The sequence below is a fragment of the Heterodontus francisci genome, chromosome 36 (assembly GCF_036365525.1).
Source record: "Heterodontus francisci isolate sHetFra1 chromosome 36, sHetFra1.hap1, whole genome shotgun sequence".
Lineage (NCBI taxonomy): Eukaryota > Metazoa > Chordata > Chondrichthyes > Heterodontiformes > Heterodontidae > Heterodontus > Heterodontus francisci.
The window spans coordinates 36,046,768-36,074,616 of NC_090406.1; the positions used below are offsets into that span (position 1 = coordinate 36,046,768).

Sequence of the window (27,849 nt, forward strand, 5' to 3'; positions counted from 1 at the left end):
ATTTGAACAGACTGAGGCTCTTTTCTCCAGAAAAAAAGACTGAGGGGTGACCTGATAGAAGTCTTTAAGATTATGGAATACGGTATACCGAGAGGAGATGTTTCCACCCTTAGGAAAGACCATGGCTAGAATTTATCGGTGAGGCAGTGGAGACCGCCTCCGCCAGGCCTGAAAGCCACACTGCTATTTTGGCGTTGCTCAGGCTTTTAATTGGCTTCAGTTGGAGTTTCCGCTCCTCTGAAGCAGTAAGTCCTGCTTCCAAGAGTTGCCAGCCAATCAGAGGGCCGGCAGCTCTTCAGTTCCAGCAGTGTCACTGGGAGCTGTGGTCACTGCTGGGATGGCACCCAGCCAGGACCAGCAACGATGGTGGAGGCCCAAGAAAAGGTAAGTGGGGGTCAGGCCTCGCTAGGAACAATCAACTAGGCCCTGGCGAGGTGAGGGGGTCAGAGTGTAGGACGGGGTGGGGGGGGCGGTGCTGGTGGTGCGGCCCATGCTGCTGGGAGGCCCTCCATGGGGAACAGAGTGCCCGATCAGGAGGGCCTCCCCAGCTCACAAGGAGACCACCATGTATTACTATGTGGCCTCCTCAGGTGCCAAAGTGCCCATGTCCCGCTGGTAAAATACCAGGGGTAGCGAGAAGGGGCCCTTAAATGGCAATTAATCTTCCACTTAAGGGCTGCAATTGGCCTAAGGGCAGGTGAGTTATCTGCACCTCCCCTGCCACTGGTAAAATAGCAGTGGGGTGGGGTAGGCAATGGGCATAGCACCCCCCCACATCCCACCCTATTTTGTACCCCTACCACCACCACCTAGCCCACTCCTGGGGTATTTGTGGGGGGTGCAGGGGCTTTAAATTCTAGCGCATAACTTGGGGCCATAAATATAAGATAGTCACTAATAAATCCAATAAGAAATTCAGGAGAAACAACTTTGCCCAGAAAGTGGTTAGAATGTAGAAATCACTACCACAAAGAGTAGTTGCAGCAAATAGCATAGATGCATTTAATGGAAGGCTAGATAAACACCTGAGGGACAAAAGAATAGAAGGTTATACTGCAAGGGTTAGATGAAGAGGAGTTTGACGAGGCTCATGTGCAACCTAAACATCAGCACAGACCAGTTGTGTTAAATGGCTTGTACCTATGCTGCCAAATCTGTGTAATGTAGGCAAACAGAAGTCAATTTACACACCGCAAGGTCTTACAAACAGCAATGAAATAAATGAGCAAATAGTCCACTTTAGGGATGTTGGTTAAGGGATAAGTATCAACCAAGAGACAGGGACAACTTCCCTGCATCTACCTGAGTGGACACATGGGTCCTTGGTTCAATGTTCTATCCAAAAGAAGGCAGACAATGCACCACACGCTCAGTACTGCACTGACATGTCCGCCTGAATTATGTGCTCAAATGTCTGGAGTGGGACTTCACTTCATGGCTTTCTGACCCATAGACAAAGGTTCTACAACTCAGCCCAAGCTAACACTAATGAATAATAAAAGAACGACTCTATATAAAGATTAATTATTATTTCTTTAGCTGAGGGTGGAGGTCACATCTGAGATGTTTGCCTTCCTAATAATAACAAACTCAGGCATCCTGTTTATTTTGGATTTGAATGTGACATTCTCAGAGCTGTTTCAATGACATTTCCAATCTAGGAAACAAAACACAGGTTTTATAAAAATGTTCCTCACCCTCCTTACTCCAGCAATCATTTACAAACCTCTCCCAAGTTCCATCGCCTGCATTTTAAGTTGCAACCTGCACTTGTTGACTCCGCGTCATTCCAGTGTGATTTAAGTGCATTGCTGTGGTTTTGTCCTCCGTCCTCTTGTGTTAGTAACGCAACCAAGTCACTGGTTCTCAAAGGAAGTACAGATCAGGGATCATTTCAATTATTGATTTTCATATTTCTTTTCCAGTGAATTTTGTGCTTGTCAAATAGAGGGATGTTAGTGCCAGGAGTGGAACACTTTCCTGTAGCACTTTACATCAGCGTCGAGCACTCCTGCGTCAGGTTAGATGCAGAATAATCTACTCAAACCCTGTAATGTGCCTCAGCCCCAGTCTCAGAAGTGTGCCCCATACTGTACCAGTGAAACATTTTCCATTTCCCCTCAAATTAAGGTTTCCTTTGTGATGTGTATCTATCTCCTTGTCCACCATCTACAAGGCACAAGTCAGGAGTGTGATGGAATACTCTCCATTTGCCTGGAGGGATGCAGCTCCAACAACACTCGAGAAGCTCGACACCATCCGAGACAAAGCAACCCGCTTGATTGGCACCCCGTTCACAAACATTCACTCCCTCCACCACCGACGTACAGTTGCAGCAGTGTGTACCATCTACAAGATGCACTGCAGCAATGCACCAAGGCTCCCTAGGCAGCATCTTCCAAACCCGCGACCTCTACCAACTAGAAGGACAAGGGTGGCAAATGCATGGTGACACCACCACCTGCAAGTTCCCCTCCAAGTCACACACCATCCTGACTTGGAACTATATCGCCGTTCCTTCACTGTCGGCTGGGTCAAAATCCTGGAACTCCCTTCCTAACAGCACTGTGGGTGTACCCACCTCACATGGACTGCAGCGGTTCAAGAAAGCAGCTCACCCACCACCTTCTCAAGGGCAATTAGGGACAGGCAATAAATGCTGGCCTAGCCTGCGACGCCCACATCCCATGAAGGAATAAAAAAAAAATTGCTGTGACTGCAGTGTGCTCTGTGTGCAGGATGCCCTGCTGCAACTCGCCAAGGCTTCTTTTTTTTCCAGTGAATTTTGTGCTTGTTAAAAAGAGGGTTGTTTGTGCCGAGAATGTAAATACCTTCCTATTTACCAGTACTTTGTATCGGCATCAAGCACTGATAATAAAGTTCCCCAAACCTGCATTTTCCTAGAAGGACAAAAGCAGCAGGCATATGGGAACACCATCACCTGCAAGTCCCACATCATCCTGACATGAACGTACATTGCCGTTCCTTCATTGACGCTGGATCAAAATAGTGGAACTCCCACCCTAACAGGATTCAGAAGGCAGCCTACCACCCACCTTCTCAGGGATGAGCCATAAATGCTCGCCTTCCTAGCGACGTCCACATCCTGAGAATCAATTAAATATTCATAGGGCCCTTACAGTCAGAGTCAATGGTAGGGATTTTTTTTTTCTTTGGCCTCCTTGTCTCGAGAGATAATGGGTAAGCGCCTAGAGGTGGTCAGTGGTTTGTGGAGCAGCGCCTGGAGTGGCTATAAAGGTCAATTCTAGAGTGACAGATTCTTCCACAGGCGCTGCAGATAAAATTGGTTGTTGGGGCTGTTACACAGTTGTCTCTCTCATTGCACTTCTGTCTTTTTTCCTGCCAACTGCTAAGTCTCTTTGACCCGCCCCTCTTTAGCCCCGCCTTTATGGCTGTCTGCCAGCTCTGACGATCACTGGCAACTGACTCCCACGACTTGTGGTCAATGTCACAGGACTTCATGTTGCGTTTACAGACATCCTTAAAGCAGAGACATGGACGGCCGGTGGGTCTGATAAACCACAGGTCTAGGGAAAGTTGAAAATTCAGCAAAGACTCCTGCACATAAATGCTCTCCAGTGGACCATGCAGGAAAGCAGTTTGAGTGAGGCTATTCGGTGAGGCCTGGATTGGACAGGTTGAACTGTAGTAGCATTGCAGCAAGCTGTCAGGGCAGACGTTTTGCCCTGCTTTATTTGAGGTGCATCTTGAAGTGGGATATGCCCCTGGCCCAAGGGACCTTCCAGCCTTGGGAGCATTACACTTAGCCACAGACAGGCAGTGAAGATTTGCTGTTACAGTGCTTGGGAGGCCTACCACAGTGTAGGAAGCAAGCAGCCTCTTTGTTGCCTGCAAAATCGAAATGACTTTTCTTTGTTTTATAGTTCCTTCTTCAGCCTGTGCAAGGTAATGCTCTGTGACTATTTGCAGAGGGCCTGGCAGAGTAAATGATTTGTGAATTCCTTCTGCCAATCTTGGAACAACAAATGCCTGGGCATAATTGACGCCCCTTGTGCCCAGCATTTAAATGACACAAATAGAGGGCAGTACCCTGAAGACCATATTTCCCTCACTTGTATGCCATTTAAATACGCCTGTTGGACGAGTATACTGAACAAGTCCAGGCCCAGGAACCAGGAATTGGAATGGACACGGCAGCAGGTGGGCATGCTACATAGCCTGATCCTGAGGAATTTTTCACCCACCCTTCTCGCCCCAGATTAGGTGAAAAATCAGCAGGGAATAAGTGGGAAATCTGGGTCACAATACATAAGTTCCTGAACATGAAATGGCCACTTACACAAAATAGGGGAGAATTACCTGTGGAATTCAATTCAATGTGGGTCAACGTGTTTAGGAGATGAAATTGAAAGTGGTTGGGATGAACAATTTCCAGTCACTGTTGTCTTAATTGACTCCAAAGTGGGCATTCAAGTAACTCCAAGGCACAAAGCTGTTTCTTTGTTTCTCAATTGCTGCATATGGAAATCAGCACACATTGCGGAGAGCAAGAAACAAAGGGTTGAATTTTAACGACCCCCCGCCCCCCCCCCCCCCCCCAACGGCAGGGGTCTTGGTGTGGGGTGGGGAGCTGGAAAATGCCTCCAGGAGAGGCCTGCCTCGACACTGGGAAGGCCCAGCCCCATATTGCCAGCAGCGGCGAGGCCTCGTGGCCGCCCTCCCCACCGCGCAGCAATGAGACCGCCATTTAAATATGTTAATAAATGTAAATGAACGAATTAATGAATTACCTGGTCCCACTGGCCATTCAGCTCCAATATTGCAGTCGGTGGCCAGCACCCCCATGCCGTCGGATTTCCGATGTAAGGCGGAACACTGGTGGGGCGGGGGGAGCAGCTAAGTTCCTCAGTGCGGGGGACAGCGGGGAGTAGGGTCAAACTAATTTCATTGGTCTATGGGATGGTGGGAAGGGGGTAAAGATTAAAATTTGTGACCTTTAGTGAGTGACAAGTTGGTCCCAGAGCTGGAAAATGTTTTTTAAAAAAGCAATCGGGCTTGCTAATTTTTAATAAAAGCAAAATACTGCAGATGCAGTATTCTGTTTTTATTGCTAATTTTTAACTTTTTTACTGTTTGCAAAGGACCAACTGTCTCATTGACTCTTCATTAGCATTACCGTTTAACCCCTATTTGTACACCAGGGAGTTGAGCTCTACATGTTCCTTGCATGCCTGAGCAGAGGTGTTTTTTTCCTCCAACCAGAAAGTTATACAGACAAACAATATATCTCAGATCTGTCAGTTGATCACAGTTCGCCGCAGGTTGCCTTTATCATAGCTCTGTAACCTTCGTCAGCCCTTACAGCCCCCTAACTTCTCTATTCTTCTGTTTCTGGACATGTGTGAAGCCGTGCCTTTCTCTGGAATTCCCTTCCTAAACCCCTGTGCCTCTCCACCTCCCTCTCCTAGTTTAAGACCCTTCTTAAAACCCCCATCTTTGACCAAGCTGTTGGTCACCCCTCCAAATACCACCTTCTTTGGCTTGGCATTCATTTTTTTCCTATGTGTCTGTGAAGTGCCTTGAGACGTTTCGTTGTTACAGCAATATACAAGAGCAAGTTGCTGTTAACTGTGCCCCAAGTTATGCTTGATAACTTAATTGATATAAAATGTTACAGCATTGCTATTCTTGGGTGTTTTAAATAACTGAATTGAAATCAATACTTAAATCAAGTAGGAACGTATGGGCCTAATCAGACTGGGAATAAAGGTCATATTGCATTTCCAAAATAATCCATAAAAATGCTTCATTAACTTGAGGCATTTTACTTTCCTAATAGAATTTTCATTTAGCTTAGTAATTATTGTTCATATATTACCAAGTACTTACGAATTATTTGTGTGACAGTAATTGATCGAAGCCAGGCTCTAGTCAGGAATGCAGGATCCAGATCTAGGTGCCCTCCTAATTCAAACTATTTCTAGCAGTAAGGCTGGAAATGAAACTGACTCTCTGTGTTCTTTCCTTAAAGTGTTGTTAAAGGATCCACTTCATACCATTCACCAGGCCCACACGAAACACTGCAGAAGGCCATGTCATACACTCTCACTAGACTGCATACCATTTCCTTTCCCAACCTGTATCCTCATTGAAGCATACAAGATTCTGAAGGGGCTTGATAGGGTAGACACTGAGGTTGTTCCCCTGGCTAGGGAATCTAAAACATTGGGGGCACAGTCTCAGGATAAGGGGCCTGTTGTCTGATTGCCTTTAAGAGTGATGTCCTTCAAGATCTTAGCATGTTAATGAGCCAAGTACCAGGATGCAGTCATGTGACTCAGAGCCAGCATCACTCTGTAACTGTAACGTCTAGAAGTAAGTCTTGTAAATAGCTGTATACAACAGTTTAGTTTAGAGATACAGCACTGAAACAGGCCCTTCGGCCCACCGAGTCTGTGCCGACCATCAACCACCCATTTATACTAATCCTACACTAATCCCATATTCCTATCACATTCCCACCTGTCCCTATATATTTCCCTACCACCTACCTATACTAGGGGCAATTTATAATGGCCAATTAACCTATCAACCTGCAAGTCTTTGGCATGTGGGAGGAAACCGGAGCACCCGGAGGAAACCCACGCAGACACAGGGAGAACTTGCAAACTCCGCACAGGCAGTACCCAGAATCGAACCCGGGTCCCTGGAGCTGTGAGGCTGCGGTGCTCGCCACTGCGCCACTGTTGGCTGTAATAAACCTATTTGAGATCTTCAACTAACCGAAACTCCACGTACTGCATGAGACAACATAAAAAGCTTCTCATTACATGTTGACACTGTGGTGAGAAGACAGAATCTAAGACTGAAGACCACAGGAAAACAGCTTTTAAAAAAACTACCTTCTTACAGCTAGAAAAAAGAAAGTTTCAAAGAAATGCTCAAACAGCGAAGAAAATGCTTATCTCAGGCTGTAGAAGGCAGAGCGCTGACCGACAGGCAGCAAATCAATCACTGTGATCGGGTGAGTCAGAATCCCCGTTGAACAAAAAAACGCTTTGAGGTGCTTTCAAAGTTGATTTTTTTTCTAAGGCTCGGTGAAAGAAAAGAACAGGGAAAACCCAATCCCTATCTTAGGCTGATCAGTTGTTTTCAATGGCTCCCATCCCACGCTGATCGAGGTCTGTGCCATTACAGGAGGCTTCCAACAGCAAAAAGCACGGGAATCCTCCATTCATGCAGCCCACAGCTGAAGCTATAAAAAGAACCCATTAAATCACTCCAGCATGAAGAGCTTCCAGTCACTCAGCTGAAGTTTAAAAATAACTCATAAAAACCATTCAAGCTTGAAGAATTGCCTCTTGAATGGCTATATAAACAAACCCTAGTGAAAAAAGCACTTGAAATGCCTGATGCACAGTTGTATAAACAGACAGACTAGAGTGCTGGAAGCCAGATAAACAGACAAGCTGATCCTGTCAATCAAACTAGTCAGTCTAAAGAACAGCGAATTGTTTGTAAAGGGAAAGCAGTACAGAGTCAGAGGAGCAGGTCTTCAAGCAGGTTTTAAAGCAAATGAACAGCAGGAACATGGATACCAATTTTCCCAGCATGAACTGGAAAGCCTTGTGTATCGTATCCAAGTTCAAATTGTTCCAACACAGAATGCAGTTATGCTTTACAGTCCAAGTAATTGTGGAACCAAAAAAAGAGGCTGTAAAAATAATAACAATTGGAAATGAGAGATTACACAGAATCAATACCTCAGACATATCTGAAGAGGACCAGAAAGATCCCACAAAAATATGGAAAGTGCTGGAAGATCAGTTTCGATTGAGAATGAATTTCTGAATTCACCGCCTAGAATTGATGTCCTACAGGCAACAGCCACAGGATTCAATAGACCAGTTTGTCAGCAGATGCTGTAGTAAGGGCAACGAATGCGATTTCTCAGAAGCTGAGCTGTCAGACCAAATAATGGAGCTGGTGAGTGTATCAACCCCCATTGAAGTATTTCAGAAAGACTTCTTGGGGGAAAAAAAAAGGTCACAGCATTGATGCACTGCTGGAAGGTGGCAGGAAATACAATGCCATTGTAGCTGGACAATAACACCTGCAAGCACTAGGTGCAACCAACAGATTCGGCACTATGACCAAGTTAAAAAGAGCAAGCAAGCTGTGTGGTAAGTGCAGTCTGTCCCACTCACGGTGACATTGCCCTGCATTTCATGACCTGTGCAAGGCGTGTGGTGCAAGAGGATACTGGGCCCACCTATGCAGGAATTCTGGCTCCAAAGACGCAGCCAGAAGTCACGGTAGAACACAAGCAAGCAGAAAACAGGGGAATGGCAGCAAAGAAAGTGCCAGAGACCGGCATAAATGCAAGCCGATACACGAGGTCCACAGCAAAGCAGCCCTGAGATGAGACTCAGGAAGAAGTAGTTCTCAAACAGAAGATGAACAGGCATTCCACATTGTGAACCTGACACATCACCTGGATGAAGTCCAACAACTGGAAACTTTCGCCGCTATGAACATCATGTGCCCAAAGAAAGCTGGCAAACATACACTCAGGGTCAAGATTGACACCGGAGCTAGTGCAAATATCATACCAGTCCGAATCGTCAGATATATACCGGATTTGCTGGAAATCAATGATACAACCAACGACTGCCAAATTATCGTAATATAATGGGTCAGCCAACCCTTGCAGTGGCACATTAACAAGCAATACCGATATGGCAAGTCTTCATGGAAACCACGAACATTCTACCTAGTAAATACAAGCAGACCAGCAGTGACAGGACTACCAGCATGCTAGGACCACAACATCATAACCATCCACGAGAGCACTGCCAAGCAGAAATCTCCAAGGACCGGAACCCGCTCGCAGACTCTGACCAACATCAAATGGTGCAGGCTGGAAATCCAGCAACAGCACAGCTATGCCATACTTTCACTTCTGCTCTCCAGAGAACTGCCAGCACCATAACGAGCCAGAATGGACAGGTATCTCCATGAGACAAGTGCTCTTCCCCCAACAATTCCTCACCTTGCGCCCCAAGCTTTCAGACGCGGAGGATAAGGAAAAGCAAAGAATACGCAATGTCCTGAGGAGGAATGAGTTGAAGCATTGTCCATTGGATCTTCGAGATGAGGTTCCAGAACTTTCCAAGATTGACAAGGCCTCAAAAGCAGTCATCCTGAGAAAAGCAACAGAGTATGTTAGCAGGCTGAAGGCAGAGCAACAGAAACTGAATGCAGAGAGGGAGAAACGTCAGAAAGAACAGCAACAGATGAGACGCAAACTCCCGGAGCAACAGCTATCAACCCACTGAGATGTTATGGACTTTTAAGCCTCTATATCTGTAAATTTCGCAATCTTTATCCATGTGTAAATAATTTTGATATCTAATTTTATGTGTTTCTTACTTTTAGCATACGAGACTTATCTTTGGAAAGAAAGAGAATGTGTGTCATTGCCTTTTAGAGTGATGTCCCTTTAAGATCTTAGCATGCGAATGAGCCAAGTACCAGGACTCAGTTATGCGACTCTGAGCCAGAGTCACTGTAACTGTAACATCTAGAAGTAGGTCTTGTAAATAGTTAGCTCTGCACTGTATATAATAGTTGACTGTAATAAACCTGTTTGAGATCTTCAACTAACTGGACTCCACGCATTTCATTTATGTTGCATCAGGCAACATAAATAAAAAGCTTCTCATTACAGGGACAGGACACAGGGAATACCTCCCCTGATCCTTTGAGAAATGGGATTTTTATATCTACCTGACAGGACAGATAGAGCGAAAAAATTATGGGGAAATAGCATGTTTATGATTTCATTAGAAGTAACGACTACAGGAAATTGTCCCAAGTTCTTTTACACACAGAAACTGCAGAAAGCCATTCCCTCATCAAGACTCTCGGGGTGAATTAGGTTTGCTGCAGCATGGGGAATTCTAGTTTGAGTTCTGATGTTTGCTTTGCTCATTTCCTCCAGGGCCGATCATTTAGGACTGAGATGAGGAGAAATTTCTTCACACAATGGTTGTGAATCATTGGAATTCTTTACCCCAGAGAGTTGTCGATGCTTCACCATTGAATATATTTAAGGCTGAAATAGACAGATTTTTGGGACAGGACTTTCAAAGTGGGGTCGAGAACCCGACACCCAGATGAATTCTGGGTGCCAACCCCACACCTGAGCTGCATCGCTCTCACGACAATATTTTTAAACGTAAATGCTCTAACTGGGCAGGAGGCGAGCTCGGTGCCCAATTAGGGATGCCGTGCACCTCCAGGAGGCAGGAGTTGCCTTCCTGGCACCAGTGGCAAAGGCAGGCAGCAGCCTTGTGAGGAGCTGCCGTTGCCTTGCCGATGAGAGCAGGCAACTCCTTACAGGGCCAGCAGCATCCATGGAGATGGAAGTGGCCATGCAGGCTCGATGATGGGGGTAGAGCACTCGAACCAGCACAAGTAGGTCCAAGAAAGGTCAGCTTAAATTAAATGGAGAGAAAGTTTCTGATGTCCCTGCGTGAACCTGATTTAAAGATTGAAAATTCTAATCGCGACTGCGCAGGCCCCTTAACAAGCTCCTTAATTGGTGGCGAGCACGTTTCCTCTTCCTTCCCCACCGCTGGCCCTTCGAAAATTCAAAACTGTCCTGAAGGCATTGGAATCCCAAGACAAGCTCCAACTCCGCGATTTTGAAGTCCCGTCTGTACCAGGTTCCAAGCCCGCAGGTCTTTGAAAATCTGTCCCCAGATCTCTCAGGGAATCAAGGGATATTGGGAGTGGGCAGGAACGTGGAGTTGAAGACGAAGATCAGACATGGTCATATGGTCTACTCCTGCTCCTATTTCTCATGTTCTTATGTTCATCCTTCTACGGTTGCAGTCCCTTCCTTGGGTGCTGCTGCCAGGTCCTCAAATGGAAGACATTGTTTAAAAGTGCCACAAAATTTCACATGAGCCATCTACTACACATTTCCTGGCATGTTACAGCAGCCTGCCAAAATGTTTGCAGTTAACCTGCTACTCCGCAGGTAATTCCACAGGCTTCTGAAAGGCTATGCCTACAACTTCCATTCAGCACAGTATTCCTGTTTTACACAGAACCACCACTCAACCAACACGAGAAGATATTTAAATGCGCTGACCCCATGATTTACCCCAGGATATGTGCTGGAGGTGCTTGTCAGTCAAAGGTGCTGCCTCAGGTTGGAAATGGGTCCATGGGTTCTTGGTACAATTATTTATAAATTTAGCTCTGTGTTTTCCCCATTTTCTGTACCCGTTTCCTTTTTCTTACCTGAGTCTGCTATAAAATTTTCAATTTGTCTTTAACCTTATCTCACAACTATTTTCTATGCTGTTGCATGAGGAGAGCCTATTTTCTGAGTAGCCCACTACAATTTCAGACAAAAAGTAGTGCGTTTGTAGCCATATGTTTCCCAGTGGCTCTAATTTTCTGACAGGGGAAGGCAGGCGTCCTGCTGCCAAGTTTAAAGCCTCTGGCAATCCCGGGCTGACAAAGTTGGCTCACTCTCAGGACCTATGCTGCCTTCTGCTGCGGAAGCACGTTGCTTTCATTCTGTACCTCCCGTTTCCCCAATCCCACCTCTTTAATGTCCCTGATAAAATCAAGAAATCACTATTCCTCTACTTATCCCAGCTTGTACAGAAAGAAATACCAACTTGCATTTATATGGTGCTTATCACAACCTCAGAACATCCCAAAGGGATACACAGCCAATTAAGTACTTCTTGAAGTGTATTCACTGTTATAACATAGGTAGGCAGTTTGTGCACAGCAAGCTCCCACAAACAGCAGTGTGATAATGGCCAGATGATCTATTTTTTAGTAATGTCGGTTAAAGAATAAATGTTGGCTAGGACACGGAGAATACCTCCCCTGATCATTTTAGAAATGGGATTTTTATATCTACCTGACAGGACAGATAGAGTGAAAAAATTATGGGGAAAGAATAGCATGTTTATGATTTCTTTAGAAGTAATGACCACAGAAATTCTTTACACACAGCAACTGCAGAAAACCATTCCCTCATCAAGATTCTCTGGGTGAATTAGGTTTGCTGCAGCATGGGGAATTCTAGTTTGAGTTCTGATGTTTGCTTTGCTTGTGATGAAAATTTGAACCTTCTGACTGATTCCTCCATGTGATAGTACATACACTTAAAAATTCTCAGAAACTCTGCTCAAACACGATGATCGAAAGATCCAAAACTGGGCAGGTGGCAACCCTGATATGAATCGGTAAAATGCCACATTAGTGTCAAAGCATTGTAAAGTGTGCCAAAGTAAGGCTGTCAGAGCAGTTCTGTTTGCTTTATGTATCCATTCAATAAAACAGCATACTTGTTTAATGGGATACATTCATCTCCTGTCTGACAAATACTTGTTTTGTCACCTATTATTCCTCTCTTAAATTAACCTAGAAATAAATACTCAACTCTATTTATTTAAATGCTTTCAAACTTCAAATGGCTTTTAATGAGACTGAATTGAACTAAAGGCCAAGTTATATGACCTTTGAATTTCTGAGAAAAGTTCTATTGCTATCCATGAGATAGTGATCAGTCTCACATCTGCAAGTCAATTTACACTTTCCTTTTGATGCAGCCACATGAAGAAGATTATACAATAGTGCTTTCAGGGTGACACATTTCCACTTGTGCAATCAGGCAGAAAGTTCATAACGAAAGCCCTAAATCATTCATTCCAGCAAGGACTCAGTTGCAGTCCTGCCAACACAATGGACAAGGAAGGTCTCTTTTTAATGGTGAGCAGTCAATATGAGCTCAGCAAAAATCTAACCCATTACAGCCCAAGGCAGGCCACAAATTCTCATAACTAAAAGTCTTTGTGTTTCAGTCAAAGAAAGTACAAAAGGTTATTAATCGTACCCAAATCAAGGTGAAGTCACATATCCCAGCCTGACGTCATCGTACCCAGTCTTCTGGAGTTTATAGACATTTGAAGTGTTGTTCTGCCTGGAGCTGGACCGATAAGTCAGTTAATAAATGTATTATCCGTTGCAGGAATTAGGCAACCAGGAAGGTCACAGGTTCAATCCCTGGTTTGTGCTCATAGCTGTAGTACTGACAGAGACAGTTAATCAAGTGAGCACCAAGATTTGCTTTGACTGTGATATATCATGCAGCCACTCACAACCTATACCCATACATCAAGATGATCAACTTGTGGGTGCCCAGTGCTTATAGAACCATGCCACAGCAAGTATGAGCAGCTACATAGGGAGTGGAGTGAGGGTGTTGATCTGACAGTAGATTGGGGCAAGTATACAATGCAGAACAGTAGTGTAGATATGAGGTAGTGAGGGAAAACATTTTTTCAGTAATAAGATCTTACAAGAAGCAGAGCAGATGAAAGAATGAACTTGCATTTATACATCAGGGCTGTGTTCCGTCTAAGCTGTGCGAGTGCGTGGCCCACACAGCAATCCAGAATGTACCACACAGGCCACACACAAGCCTCATTCCCTTTAAGATACGCACATTCGTGGCCACGCAGTAATCTTAAGGAGGCCGTTCAGTATAACAAACAGGCTGCGCACAGCAAAGAGAAATGAGAGGGAACATTGCCTCAAGGTGTTCCAAAGCCCTTCACAGCCAAGTTGTTTTGTAGACAAATGCATCAGCCAATTTTGTATACAGCAAGGCACCAGAAACAGCAGTGAGTTGAATGGCCTGTATATCTGTTTTTGGTGGCATTGGTTGTGGGAGTGTTGGCCATGACACTAGGTAGAACTCCCCTGCTCTTGTTTTCAGTAATGCCATGGAATCTTTTGCATCCATCTGAGAAGACAGTAACTCCAACAGTGCAGTAATCCCTCAGTACTGTATTAAAGTGCCAGTCTAGATTAGGTGCTCAAGTCCTGGCATAGGGGTTGAACCCACAAACTTCGGACTTCAAGGTGAGAATGTTGCAAACTAAGCCAAAACTGACATCAACATACTACTTTTATGTGTCAGGATCAGCAAGTGACTACTGAAAGTTATTTCTGAGAAACACTTTGCACTGAATTAATTGAAAGATGTAGATTGATTTTTGGCAGGTTTTGAATCGAACACCAGGCCAAATGTAACTTGATGAGTTAACATGTATAGGGGATGAGAATTCCACACGGCAAGTTGCACTGGATTTGAGCCAAAGTCTGGAGTTGCACTTGTTGATACTCTGTGCAGCCAAATCTGCCAAAATTTGTTCAGTCAGCTCATTTAAATATTGATTGGCAGTCTCCAGTGCAAATGTGGAGTAAAACGGGAGTACTGTGCTGGGGTGATTGGAAATTAGAATGCAGTCTTTCAAAAGGCAAATTTAATTGAAGATTGCAGCAGATAACTAGGAAAATGCTTGGCTCACTGAGAAGACTGTCAGATAGCTGCACTGGATGGCTCATGTGATGGGACCAAGGCATTACGAAGAGGAACAACAGAAGAAAGCACAATTTCAGTAAAGCCAACCTTCACATCTTCCTCAAGGAGAATTTAGTGAAGGAGAGAAAGAGATACTGCTGGATCTTCAAGGAAGGAAAGCTCAAAAAGATATCTCCTTGCCATGTGGAGACAATTGGTACTGGCATTAAATGCCAGCCCTGTCATCCTCAAAATTGCAGTCCAGTACCACAAGAAATTCAATTAACTCATGAGGGAAGGCGCAATAACACGCCAGCCACACACTCTTTGCTTCCTTGTGCACCCTGCACAGAGGAAGGGGAGTGAACCAGGATTGCCACCTTCCCAGTGGAGGCTGAGGAGAAGTTTCAGAGCAGCAGGAACCAAAACTCATGGGTATTCACATGAGGAGAATATTCAAGGAACATCACAACTACGCACAGCTTCTGTGGTCTATCTCCAAGAATGGACTCTTGGGGCTGGCATTCAGGCTGCTACGTGTCAGGGCTTTCAGGATTGTTTTTATTCTTTCATGTGAGCAGCGTTAGCTTATTGTCCATCCCTAATTGCCCTTGAGCCACTGCCTTGAGCAGCTGCAGTCCACATAGCGTAGGTACACCCATGGTACTGTTTAGCAAGGGAGTTCCAGGGTTTTGACCCAGCGACAGTGAAGGAATGGTGATATCATTCCAAATCAGGATAGCATGTAACTTGAAGGGGAACCTGCAGGTGGTGGTTTTCCCATGCAGCTGCTGCCCTGTTCACCTAGGTGGTAGAGGTCAGGAGTTTGGAAGGTGCTGTCGAAGGAGTCTTGGCAAGTTGCTACAATGCATCTTGTAGATGGTACACACTGCTGCCACTATGCGCCAGTGGTAGAGGGAGTGATGTTTAAGGCGTTGGATGCGGGCTGCTTTGTCCTGGATGGTGTCGAACGTCTTGAGTGTTGTTGGAGCTGCACTCACCCAGGCAAGTGGGGAACATTCCATCACACGCCTGACTTGTGCCTTTTAGATGTTGGACAAACTTTGGGAGTCAGGAGGTGAGTCACACCACAGAATTCTTAACCCTCTGACCTACTTTTGTAACCAGTCCAATTAAGTTTCTGGTCAGTGGTAATCCACTGGTAATCCAGTGGTAATAATGATGAATGCAATTAGACCACCCATTCATTCCTGTCAGCATTCAGGTAGCTCCATTTTGAAATATGGCCTGGTATTTCATCTTTTGGCAAACCCGAAAATTGCAATCAAAATTGTGCCTATTTTGCCAATGTCAAAAAAAAGTTGAAGACTCCTGTTGATCTCATTAAATACATCCAATCTCAAAATTGGCAGAAACCAGTGGCAAGAATCAGGGCCCAAGGAAATGCCAAAATCTCACCAGTATTTTTCTTCCTTAAGCTTCAGAATTTAAAGTCCCAACTCATTTAACCATCGTTCCTGACATCAGGTGCAACATTTCTAAGTATCAGCAATTGGAGTAGCTTTTCAATTTTTAATATGACATACGTGCTATCAAAACTCATGCAACGAAAGAGATGATACAGAGCAGGTCTTGTTTTTTGAGAAAGCTCAAAGTATTGCCATTAAAAGACCAGAAAAATAATTCTGTTCCTGTTGTGCCTAAAAATCTGGATGCAGTGTTGAGAATTGGAGAACACTTGCATTGGGCTGTATCCATCCAGTTCCTAATGGCCATGGGCTTACTGCACAAAATAATTCAACACCAAATGGAAATTCTCATGCAGAAACAGCCATAGGATGGCTGGTGTAGAAAATGTCACAGGTTCAGTCTTCTTCAGTTGGCAGTGATTTGCATTGTTGGGTCAGAATAACAGGAACCTTCTCGTGCATCTACCTGTGATATATCTGACCAGGGAGCTTTTGATGGGACATTGCAGAGGGTACTTTGCTCTGCATCTAACGGTGCTATACTTGACCTGGAAGAATTGGACAGGGTAGTATAAGGATACTTGAGGCTATTTTGTGATGTAAGCCCCTTTCCACTAGGAACTGGAGTGACACTGCTGCAGTTCATTTTATATAGGAACGTTACATCAGCCTAGGTGAAATTTGAACCTAGGTGCCAGAGATGAAAGGTCAATTTCTAATACACTGCTCAGCCCAAAATAATAGTTCCAAATTAAGTTACCTGAATGCTGACAGCTGGAATCATACTAATCAAATCCAATGATGGAATTATGTTTTGTCTTCAACCTTTGGAAAAGTAATGTTTTTGAACCTTTAGAAACATGAACTTCATATCAGATCTTTTATGTGACGAATATACTTTGAAAATATCATGAAAAAAGGAAGCAGAGAATTTTAACCACCTCAAGGGGTGGGAGTTGGTGGTCGGGGTTTAAATTGGTAAATCGACACCAAGCTGTCGCAATCGCGCCTGTTTCCATTTAACCATGGTGGGTTTGGGGGAGTCCAAGTAACCTGCTCTGAACAGGCGGGTACATAATTATGAGGTTCTGTTCTCCACATTTTGGTATCCCTTTCAATTTAATTCTGGCAGGGCAGGTTTCCCAGGGCAAGGCGAATCTGGCAGCTAAAGAGAGGTGATTGCAGATGGATCCAGCAGGTAAGAGCTTTATAGAGAGCTGCTTATAGGCCAGGAGGAGTAGGAGTGCTACCCTCTTCCCCCCACCCAAGCAAATCTTATGTGTCGACCAGCTGACGCCTCCCCTCCAAACACGCAATGTTTCCTTGTCTCCCCTCCCTCCTGATTGCTGGGCCAACACCAACACTCACCCCCATAATTATTGGGGCCACAGTCTCTCCCAGTGGCTCAGTGAGTAGATCCTTTACCCTGTGTGTTACTGAGCCTACCAGCCCATGGAAATACCAGTTTCAGTCCCAGGTCTGTGCTGAGTTCACTGATCTCAACTGGGCAACATTTAGAGACTTATGATTAGCCTTGACACCCTTCAAATTTGGGACCTTCAAAATCAGCCTTGGTCCTCTTTCTGCTTGTCTTCCAGTTATCTTTTTGAAAAATGTATGAGGCCGAATACTGTGTGAGGACAAGATGAGACTTTCTTATGATGCCCTCTTTATTCTAATACCCTGCTGCACTCACTGTCCATAGTCTCACTTGTGCAATAGCAACTTAAGTAAGCCAGAGGGCTTCCTGTACTCATGGAGCTGCACCCCAGTGAGAATTAGTACCTTCAGGACTGGAGTAGTGAAAACAAGTGGGAAGCGAGGAGTAAAGAACAATTTGTAATGTCTCAAGCTACCCCTTGACCAAAATCCCATCAACTGCTCTACAGCAATAATGATACTGAAGGAAATGTTAGCCATCAAATGAGGACATCTTAACCATCACTTTAGGGCTATAAAGTACTGCATATTAGAATGCTTTCAAAGTGTCTCTAATGCAGCGTTAGTAATCAGATGTAAATATTGTATTAGTTCTTCCACAAGCTAATGAGGCTCTTGTTTCATTCATAGGGATCACCTGTACAGTGTGAATTTAGATGCACCAGCTGCAGACGAGATGCTTTATAATAAGGTAGGTACAGAATCAACATAATCAACTCTGACACTGGGTAAAATATAAGTCCCAAAAAGCACAAAAATGTTTGCCAGTATAGAGTAATAATGTGATGATAATCTGAAAGACTGACTATTTTCTTCATACCACCAATTTTTGTGGTTATTAACTAAGTGTTGAAATGATTATTGTGGCATGAATTGAAACTATTCCTTCTCTGGTGCTATTAGATTACAGATAGCATTGTTTCCACACATCTCCACTTTCTGCAGTCTTCATCCCTTGTCACCAAGGACTCTGATGAGAATATCAAGACCACAAACCCTTCCATGATTAGTTAACAAATGGTGTGATTTTAGTGGGATTGATAGTTTTTTGCTCAGTCTTCTCATCAGGTGCTGACTCATGCTGGTGCATGATTCCATAACTTACCCAAATGACAAATTTCATCGAATGTTATAGCACAGAAGAAGGCTAGTCAGCCCATTGTGCCTCTTCCAGCTCTTCGAGAGAGCTATCCAATTAGTCCCACTCCTCTGCTCCTTCCATATACTCCTGTATTTTTTTCATTTTCCAATTCCCTTTGAAAGTTGCCTCCTCCACCCGTTCAGGCAGTGCTTTCCAGATCATCATAACTCACTGAGTAAAAGAAATTCCACTCATCTCCCCCTTGGTTCGTTTGCTAATTATCTTAAATCTGTGTCATTTGGTTATTGAACCTCCTGCTAGTCGGAATAGTTTCTTCCTATTTCCTCCCTTCATAATTTTGAACACCTCTGTTAAATCTCCCTGTAACCTTCTCTGCTGTACCGAGAACAAGCCCAGCTTCTTTAGTCTTTCCACAGAATTGAAATTCCTGGTACCATTCTAGTACATCTCCTCTGCACCCTCTCCATGGCCTTCACATTAAAGTGTGGTGCCCAGAATTGAACATAATACTCCAGCTGAGGCCTAATCAGTAACTTATAAGGTGTAGCATAATTTCTCTGCTTTTGTACTTTATATTTCAATTTACCCAAGATCCCATATGCTTCTCAACTTGTCCAGCCACCTTCAAAGCTGTGTTTACGTACACCAACAGGTCTCTCCTCCTGTACCCCTTTTAAAATTGTACCATTTTATTTGTAGTGCCTCTCATTCTTCCTTCCAAAATGCATTGCATTTCTCTTCACTAAACTTCATCTGCCATTTATCTGCCCATTTCAGCAGTCTGTCTAAGTCCTGCTGTCTGCTGCTATCCTTGTCACCATTTACTACATTTCTTAGTATTGCGTCATGTGCAAACTTTGAAATTACACCATTATACTCAAGTTCAGGTCATTAATGTATATTAAAAAGAACAGTGATCCAACCCCAAGGGGACACCACTGTATACCTCCCTCCAGTCTGAAAAACAACCATTCACCACTATCCTCTACTTTCTGTCTCAGCTAATTTCTTATCCATGCCGCCACTGCCCCTTTTTATCCCATGGGCTTCGATTTTGCCAACAAGTCTATTATATGGCATTTTATGCCTTTTGAAAGTTCATATACACAATACCAACTGCACTACCTTCATCAAACCTCTCAGTTATTTCATTGAAGAACCTGATCAAGTTTGTCATGTGTGAGCCTACATGGCAAGCTTCAGTAGGTTAAACTAGCAGTGAATGAAAGTCTATTCTTGTAACAACGAGGTTCCCAAGTAGAATGAGTTTGGGTGGTCTTAACCCTATCATAGTGGGCCTGATACCATAGCACAAAATGATCTCCTAATTCAGCATTAAATTGATCTTTCCGCTCAGAGACACAAAGCGTGACCGATGTGGGAAATAGAAAATACAACATATACTGATTTAGAAAGTGGGTGAAACACCTTTTTGGGTCATAGTAGAAGGGAGATTTACTCTGAAGTTATCTATACTCAGTCACCTGGGGGCACTTAATGCTAATACTAGGTGCTGATGTAGAAACTTTTGATTTCCTCAGCATCAACATCCCTCACCTTGAGCTCAGAACTCAAAGGGAGGAACTGTAAACATGTAGCTACTAAGAAGCTAAGTGGGATGTTATATATTTTTTTATATTTATATTTAGAAATACAGCACTGAAACAGGCCCATCAGCCCACCGAGTCTGTGCCGACCAACAACCACCCATTTATACTAACCCTACAGTAATCCCATATTCCCTATAACATACCTACACTAGGGGCAATTTACAACAGCTAATTAACCTATCAACCTGCAAGTCTTTGGTGGTGGGAGGAAACCTGAGCACCCGGCGAAAACCCACGCGGTCACAGGGAGAACTTGCAAACTCCGCACAGGCAGTACCCAGAATCGAACCCGGGTCCCTGGAGCTGTGAGTCTGCGGTGCTAACCACTGCGCCACTGTTTCACCACAATTGCACCAAATAAGAGTTTTCTTTTGAGAGCTACTTAGTAGATGTCATGGCTTATTTTTCCCCTCCCTAACCCAAAGGACGGAGGCCAATTGTTGCCCCAACATTGCTCTCCTAATATCAACCAACTGTTAGCAGAACAGGAATTAAATCCAGGTACTTAGTTTGTGTAGCTCCATTCCATGCTGGGCAGCACACTTGTCACCTGAGCCATTCTGTTAACAATTTATCACAAATGAACATTTGAGTCAATAAGCTCATTACAAATGCAATTGAAATTGTAATTGGCACACCCTGGTGAAAATCAGGTTGTATGATTTGCATACGATCCTCAGTCAAGAAAGCCCAGCAGCACTGATTTAAATAAAGTCAGAATCGATTCTTGGTACTGAAAAACATCTCCATTAAACATCCCCATCCACTGGTGTCAGCTGTCAAAATAACAAAAATTTGAAGTAATAATATTATAGATGAATGAAACCCTAGGGTGTTAGGTATGAAGAGTTGCTTGTTCTTCCAATCTGGCTCTTGCTGAGTAAATGGAATATCTCTGCTTCGTTTGGCAGCTCCCTGATTTGCTTTGTACTTTTATTTCTCACATCCTCAGCATGGAGTACACGTTGAAAGGACAAAAATTGTTTCAATGCATCAATTTTTCACATATCTCTGTCAGCTGCATCTCTGACTGAGGCCAGATTAAAGCCCCGTAGAGCTTATGAAATGGACATTGCGACCTTTGATATTTGTATAGTTTGATGTCCGTTGCTTACAATAAGAAATAGGCTTCATATGTGAGGAAGAATTTTTATAGTGCTTCTGACTGTACGTGTGGCTATAACAAACAGCCAGCATGGACATCGTGAGATGAATACCCTCCTTCTGTGCTGTAAACATCTTTATTTCTATTAGCTATTCCACCAATATATTATAACAATGGATAGGTACAAATACTGGGCTTGTTTGTATTATAGTACCAGACATTTTTTTAGCATTTCAGTTCCATTTCAACTGGGCCAGCCATTTGAATTCAAAGAGCAGAAGAGAAGGCTAGTGATACAAGCTTGGGTTTGAAGTGGATTGTAGAAGGAAGGAAACGCTGAGTGAGGTAAATAGCTCCATAGTCTTGAGGCCCTGGGATAGAATTAATGAGAGGAGATGATGCAATGAATCTTAATTTTAGCAATGTGAAAATGCAGAGGAGAGGATGCTTTAATTGAAGCTTAGAAAGGATATGTGGGGGGAATTCAGAGGAACAGTGACCAGTAAAATATAAATAACATGATGAACAAAAAGCCTGCAACAGAGAAAGGAGGTTAAACAGGCATTGCCTATAGCAAGAATGCTTTTTTTGATATCCTAACTAAGAGTGCAAGGAAGCTGTGAGAAAAGCCATCTCAGTTTGGGAGCAATAGGCCTCATAGAGACTTAGAGGTGTCCAGTTCCCTCACATCAGCCACTTCAAGACCTTATTAAACCTTCCCTTTTATAACACGCTTGCCTATTTTTTATTGATGCCTTGTCACCATTGTCAGGCTGTTTGAAATCTGAACCATAGGTTAATTATATCAATGAGGCTGAAAATTAAACAGACTAAAAGGGGATGGATCGACATACTTGGTACCACTTTCAGGTAATATCTGACAAATGCACCTTGTCTACAATATGTTTTCTCTTAAGTAAGAAGCTACCTAACTCCAGATGGATATCCCTGTGGGCCACAATCTCTCTTGACTACTGTTAGGTTTAGTGTAGCTGACTTCTTCTTTCACACCTACTCAATATAACATAAGAAAACATGGTGCTAGAAAAGGCAATTCATCACAGCAGGATCAGTCTTTTCCTATTCTGTGCACACATTAACCTGTCATGGATCATGTCCGTTAAATATCTAAAAGATGAGTTCTATATAGATGTTTACTGATCCCCGAAGGTCATAAACCAAATTCCAGAATATTCATCTTCACATCTCTGTTTATTGCTTTCCAAGTAGCAACCCCACCACCCGCAACGCACCCCGCCCCCCCACCCCCTGCAACAACTTCCCATTGAGCGTATATTCTTGGACTCAGTACATCTAGAACTTCCAAGGCTTCCCTCTGTTATGAAGAACCCCCAGCACCACCACACCACCAATGCTTGACAAAAGACTGACTTTGAAATTCTGTCTACATCTACCAAACAGCCTTAGTTCCTGCTTACAAATCCTGTTCTGGATGCACTCTGTTGTTTCATGGCATTGCTGACTGATCTGTTTCCCAATCTCATCCTTCAGTTATGCAGCAAGAATTCTTACTAGAAAACTCCTTTTTGCTTTCTTTGTGAGCATGTATTTTTTTTGCATGGCACAAAGAGAGAAGCTTTTGCCAATTGTCAAAGTAATATCATCAGACAGATTTTATCCAAATACTCAATGACTGACATCCAAGAAAATTGGCGTAATTTGATTGAAAAGGATTGAGGAAACAGCCATATCGCGTGGCAGTAGAGCCACTCACATCACCATAAGTGGATACAGTGACTGTCTTTCAATTAAGTCTCGCTCATATTGATGAGTTTTACCAACAGTTATTAGGTACAGTGCCAACCAGTGGTGGTGAGAATATAAAGAGCATTATCTGTCTCACCCCATTGAAGCCACATCCCTACTCTGTCAATTGATTATGCAGCATAATTAGGATTAGTTCTGGAAAAGTCATTGTCCTATCAGGTGAAGAAGCCTCCTTTTATATATTGGGATGGCTAGGTGAAAGATGAGGTACATAATGTAAGGCACCACCACAATTAAAAGAAATAGGAAATCAGAAAGTAGTGGTCATTTGACATTAAGCTTAAGTTTTAAAAGCCTATAGGGATTGAGAGACTGATGAGAGTCACAAGTTTTGAAGTCCTCTAGGGGGAAAAAAAAGTAGGAGACTGACTATTCAATAAGCTTTAATTTCAGCCCATTGAGGATACAGGGAGAAGGCAAATGTGTACGTCAATGTGTAGCTTAGGAGCAACAAGAGAGGAAAATGCAGAGGATCAACAGCCATATAATCAACAAGCAGTGAGATTGTGTAAGAAAGATGCTGTAGAAACGAACTGAAATGATCTGTGTAGAAATGAGGGATAAAGAAAATAGAAGAAGGAAAGTCAATAAGAAAGAAACCATTCTTGAATTTCTCACAATGCATTTTTTTAATGAAAGTTCTCAATTTTGTCATGCTTCTTCAATTAACTTGAAGTCTCTTGGAACTCTAACTTCAGAAGCATTGACTCTAAAAACAATACGAAAGTTGTCAATGTGATGTATTTCCCACCAGGTTCAAATCAACTGTAAAAACAAAAACAAATTACCATGGGATTAGTTTTATGTGGAAGCCACATGAAGGGGCGCTAGGGATGAATTATTGCAAAATTGACTTTTCTAAGTTCACACAGAACTCCTTTGAGGTTTGGAGATGCAAAATTCCTAATCTACTATCCTGGAATGGTGACCTGTATCGGCTTGGTATTTGTTAAAATTTACAAGACATAGTGTAAAAATGTTATTGACGAGATGAATCTGCTGTACTCCATGATGTACCTCACAGGGTAGAAATTGAGGATGCCCAAGGCCTGTATTTGAAATACAGTTCTAATTTTTGCGAAGATATGTAGTGGGTTTTTGCAACAAAGATACAGCCTGGTAAATGAAAAGCAAAAATGTATTTCACAGAGAGACATCAAGTGCCCTCGCTGTGATTTTAGGCTTTAGAAATGAGATTTTGTTCGGATTTATAGATAGAAAATTGAAGATAAATGGTATAAACCACTGGGTGATGTCACTAAGCCATTGTAACATAGCAACAATGGAATTGTGGGGAGAAGTCCAGTTGCCAGCCAACAGAGGCAAAAATAAAAAGGCATTGTCTTTAATTATCATGGGCTGCCTGAGTTCAGCACTGAATAAAACCTGTTATTCTTGAAAAAATGTGTGGATGCAGAGATAAGCTTAATACCATAAGACTTCCCATAGCAACGGCTTTATTTCAATAAGACTTACCATAGCAACAGCCTGTCAGTGACAACATTGCCCAGCTTTGTTGCTTGCAGCTCCACTATCATACAAGCGGGTACTCACGTTAACATGAATTCTGAAGTGTATGTTGCAGTCATGTTACAGTGTAAATGGAACCATAACAGGCAAAAGTGCAAACCAAAAAAAGGCACCATTAACAAAGTGGCATAAGACAGAATTCATACATGGAAAAAGAGAGTAGTAGAATGAGTTATCTGATATGAGTTTTAGGATTTGCTATAGTTTAGACACATATACCTGTCTTTTTGGTCCATTTTTCCCTCATTAAGGTAAGGGTATTAGCACTAGGATTGAAACATGTAGGCTAACATCCAGGTCAAGTACAACATAATCTGGATACAGAACAAGGTCCATTCCACTCTACCTAATATACATTCCAATGTGAACCTCAGAATGGTAATCCATCTTTGACTGCAACAATGGGCCAGATTTTGCTGTAGCAGGACCCTTAATGGCATCTGCCATTAATTAGATGTGCCCCTGTACCCTAGAGCTCAAAACATTTTTGTTGCAAGTGCAAACAGATAACGGCGCAGCGAGTTAAATAGGGCATCTGGGACCTGAGTGAATATGGCAAACAGCAGGGTATCTCCTTAAAGAAAGATTAAGAAATAAACAGAAGGAAGTGTGAATTAGAGTGGACGAATTCAATGTCAAATCAGGTACAGAAAGAGATATAAAGGAAAGATTGGAGTGAGAGACAGAGAAAAAAAGACAATGAAAAAGTTTATTAAAAAAATTTAAAATTGACGTTTTTTTAAAATATCCAGCAATAAATTAATCCACACTTGTAATTGTAAATTGCCAAAGAGGCTGATTGGCAGTAATTAACAATTATCGCATTATTAAAAGGGTACTCACGCTTGCAATGATGAGGTTTAGCTTTCCATGTCAAGCTCAGTTCATATCTACTGTGCAAATAGAGCAACTTTACGCCATTCAATGCAATTCTTTGGTGAGGCAGACAGTGAGATGCGCTTCCCATGAATCTAATGTTGGAGTGGCATAACTCAGACAGCAACTTTTGGAGATTCGCATTAAACAGCATATCTGCAAGCTTCAATAGCCTCGCCGTTATTTTGACAGAAAAATCTGGTGTATTGTGGATGTTTCTATTCTCCACGTGTGTATTTGCTCTGAATTAAAATTCTTCAGTGCACTACCTTAATTTTGAATAACTTGCTAAAACAGTACAGAAATAAAATTGATGCAAATGCATTAACCAGTGCACTAAAATTATGAAGGCGGTCGAGGTCCCGCTGCTGGAGCCAAAAGCGGGAGGAGACCCCACTTCAGCAGGCGGCAGGACCTGGGGAGGCATATTGACGCTGCCAGCTAATTGAGGACAGCAGCCCATCCCCAAGAGCTGCCAGCCCAATCAGAGGGACAGCAGCTCAGCAGCCTTAGCAGCGCCACTGCTAGCAGTGGCTGTTGCTGAGGTTTCAAGTCGAGGGAGAGGGCGCCTCATTGATCGGGAGCCCTTGAAGTGGCGTTGTGGGATGCCAGGGCCATGCAGGCAGGGCCTGGCAGCAGCCATTGCTGCCGGGGGGCCCCTCCGTGGACCATGAAGTGCCCGTAAAGGAGGCACCCTCCTCCTTACCCCGGAATCCACTGGGAGGCAGCTAGGTTTCACGGGGCGGTCTCCTCACACAGCAGTGGGCCCCTCCGATGTGGGCAAAATACCCACGGATGCAGAAAGTGGCCCTTAATTGGCCATTTAAGTGCCGCAAAGGGCAACCGGCAGGCAGCCAATCGGTCAACTTTCCCATCGCTGGCAAAATGGCATAGCGATGGGAGGACATCAGGCATCACCGCCCCCCCACCCCCCACCCCCCCGCCTCCATGCCTTCCTGCACCATTTTGACAGCCTTCCCGCCTCCCAGCCCATCACCAAAGAGCCCAGAAAATTCCAGCATTTCAAACTCTGTGTCAGAGTGGGCTGAATGGTGGCCAGTTCTGTACTTTGGGACCCTGCCCTGTCACGCAGGATCTTTTGAGCCATCGTAAGCCACTTTTACATTGAACTAGTGAATGCGAGCGGTGGGGTTGGCAATGCAAGTGCTGTTGTTACCAACACACTGGCCTGACACAGCCCATAGTAACACCAAAGTAAATATAAGAACATAAGAAATAGGAGTAGGGCATAAGGCCCATCGTGCCTGTTCCACCATTCAATAAGATCATGGGTGAACTTCTACATCAACTCCACTTTCCCATCTTATCCCCATATTCCTTGTTCCCTTCATGCCCAAAAATCTATCAATTTCAGTCTTGAATATATTTCTCGGCTGAGTATTCACAGTACCCTGGGGTAGAGAATTCCAAAGAAAATTTTCCTCCTGTCAATCCGAAATGGCCAACTCCTTATTCTGAGACTATGATCCCTAGTTCTAGACTCTCCAGCCAGGGAAACAGCCTCTCACCATCTACCCTGTCAAGCCCTCTAATAATTTTATACATTTCAGTGAGATCAATTCTCATTCTTCCAAACTTCGCAGACTATAGGCCCATTCTGCTCAATGGCTCCTCTTAGGACAGCTTTCTCATCCCTACAATCAATCAAGTGAATCTTTGTTGCACCCACTTTAAGGTAAGCATATCATTCCTTAGGTATGGAGGCCAAACCTGCACACAGTACTCCAGCTGTGGTCTCACCAAAATCTATGCAATTGCTGCAAGACCTTCTTACTATTATACTCCAACTCCCTTGCATTAAATAAAAACAAAGTGCTGGAAATACTCAGCAGGTCTGGCAGCATCTGTGGAGAGAGAAGCAGAGTTAACATTTCAGGTCTGTGACCTTTCATCAGAACTGGCCAAGCAACTGAAGTGGGGGTGAGGGGGAACAGAACAAAAGGAAAGGTGTGTGATAGGGCAGAGGGCAGGAGAGATTAAATGACAAAGATATCATGAGACAAAGGCAAAGCGAGTGTGAATGGTGTGGTGAAAGACAAAGCATTGGTCTGGCAAGAGTGTAAATGACAGAATAATGAACAGCTCTGTCCAAAAGAACAAACATGAAAAACCAAGTTTACAGCAGGCACACAACTAGAAAATAATAAAATGAAATATAATAAATAAAAGACCAGTCATGCTCTGAAATTATTGACCTCAATGTTGAGTTTGAATCGGAAAATGGGTTGCTGTTCCTCGAGCTTGTGTTGATGTTCACTGGAACACGGCAGCAGGCCATGGACAGAAATGTGGGCATGGGAGCAGGGGGGTGTGTGTTGAATTGTTAAGCAACCAGAAACTCGGGGTCATGCTTGCAGACTGACTGGAGGTGTTCCACAAAGTGATCACCCAATCTGCATTTGGTCTCCCCAATGTAGAGGAGACCACATTGTGAACAATGAATACAGTATACTGAATTGAAAAAAATACAAGTAAATTGCTGCTTCACCTGGGAGCAATGTTTGGGGCCATGATGGTGAGGAGAGAGGAGGTAAAGGGCAGGTATTACACCTCCTGCGATTGCA

The 27,849-nt window shown here is 43.6% G+C and overlaps 1 protein-coding gene across 3 annotated transcripts in view; it reads left to right on the top strand.

The window, feature by feature from the left end:
- Window positions 1-27,849, top strand: part of sema6bb (sema domain, transmembrane domain (TM), and cytoplasmic domain, (semaphorin) 6Bb) — a 578,950-nt gene that overhangs the window by 281,390 nt on the left and 269,711 nt on the right. For all 3 annotated transcript variants that reach the window (XM_068016533.1, XM_068016532.1, XM_068016534.1), the window contains one exon: window positions 17,884-17,944. In XM_068016533.1, coding sequence (XP_067872634.1) covers window positions 17,884-17,944 — 61 coding nt within the window. The remainder of the gene's footprint in view (window positions 1-17,883; window positions 17,945-27,849) is intronic.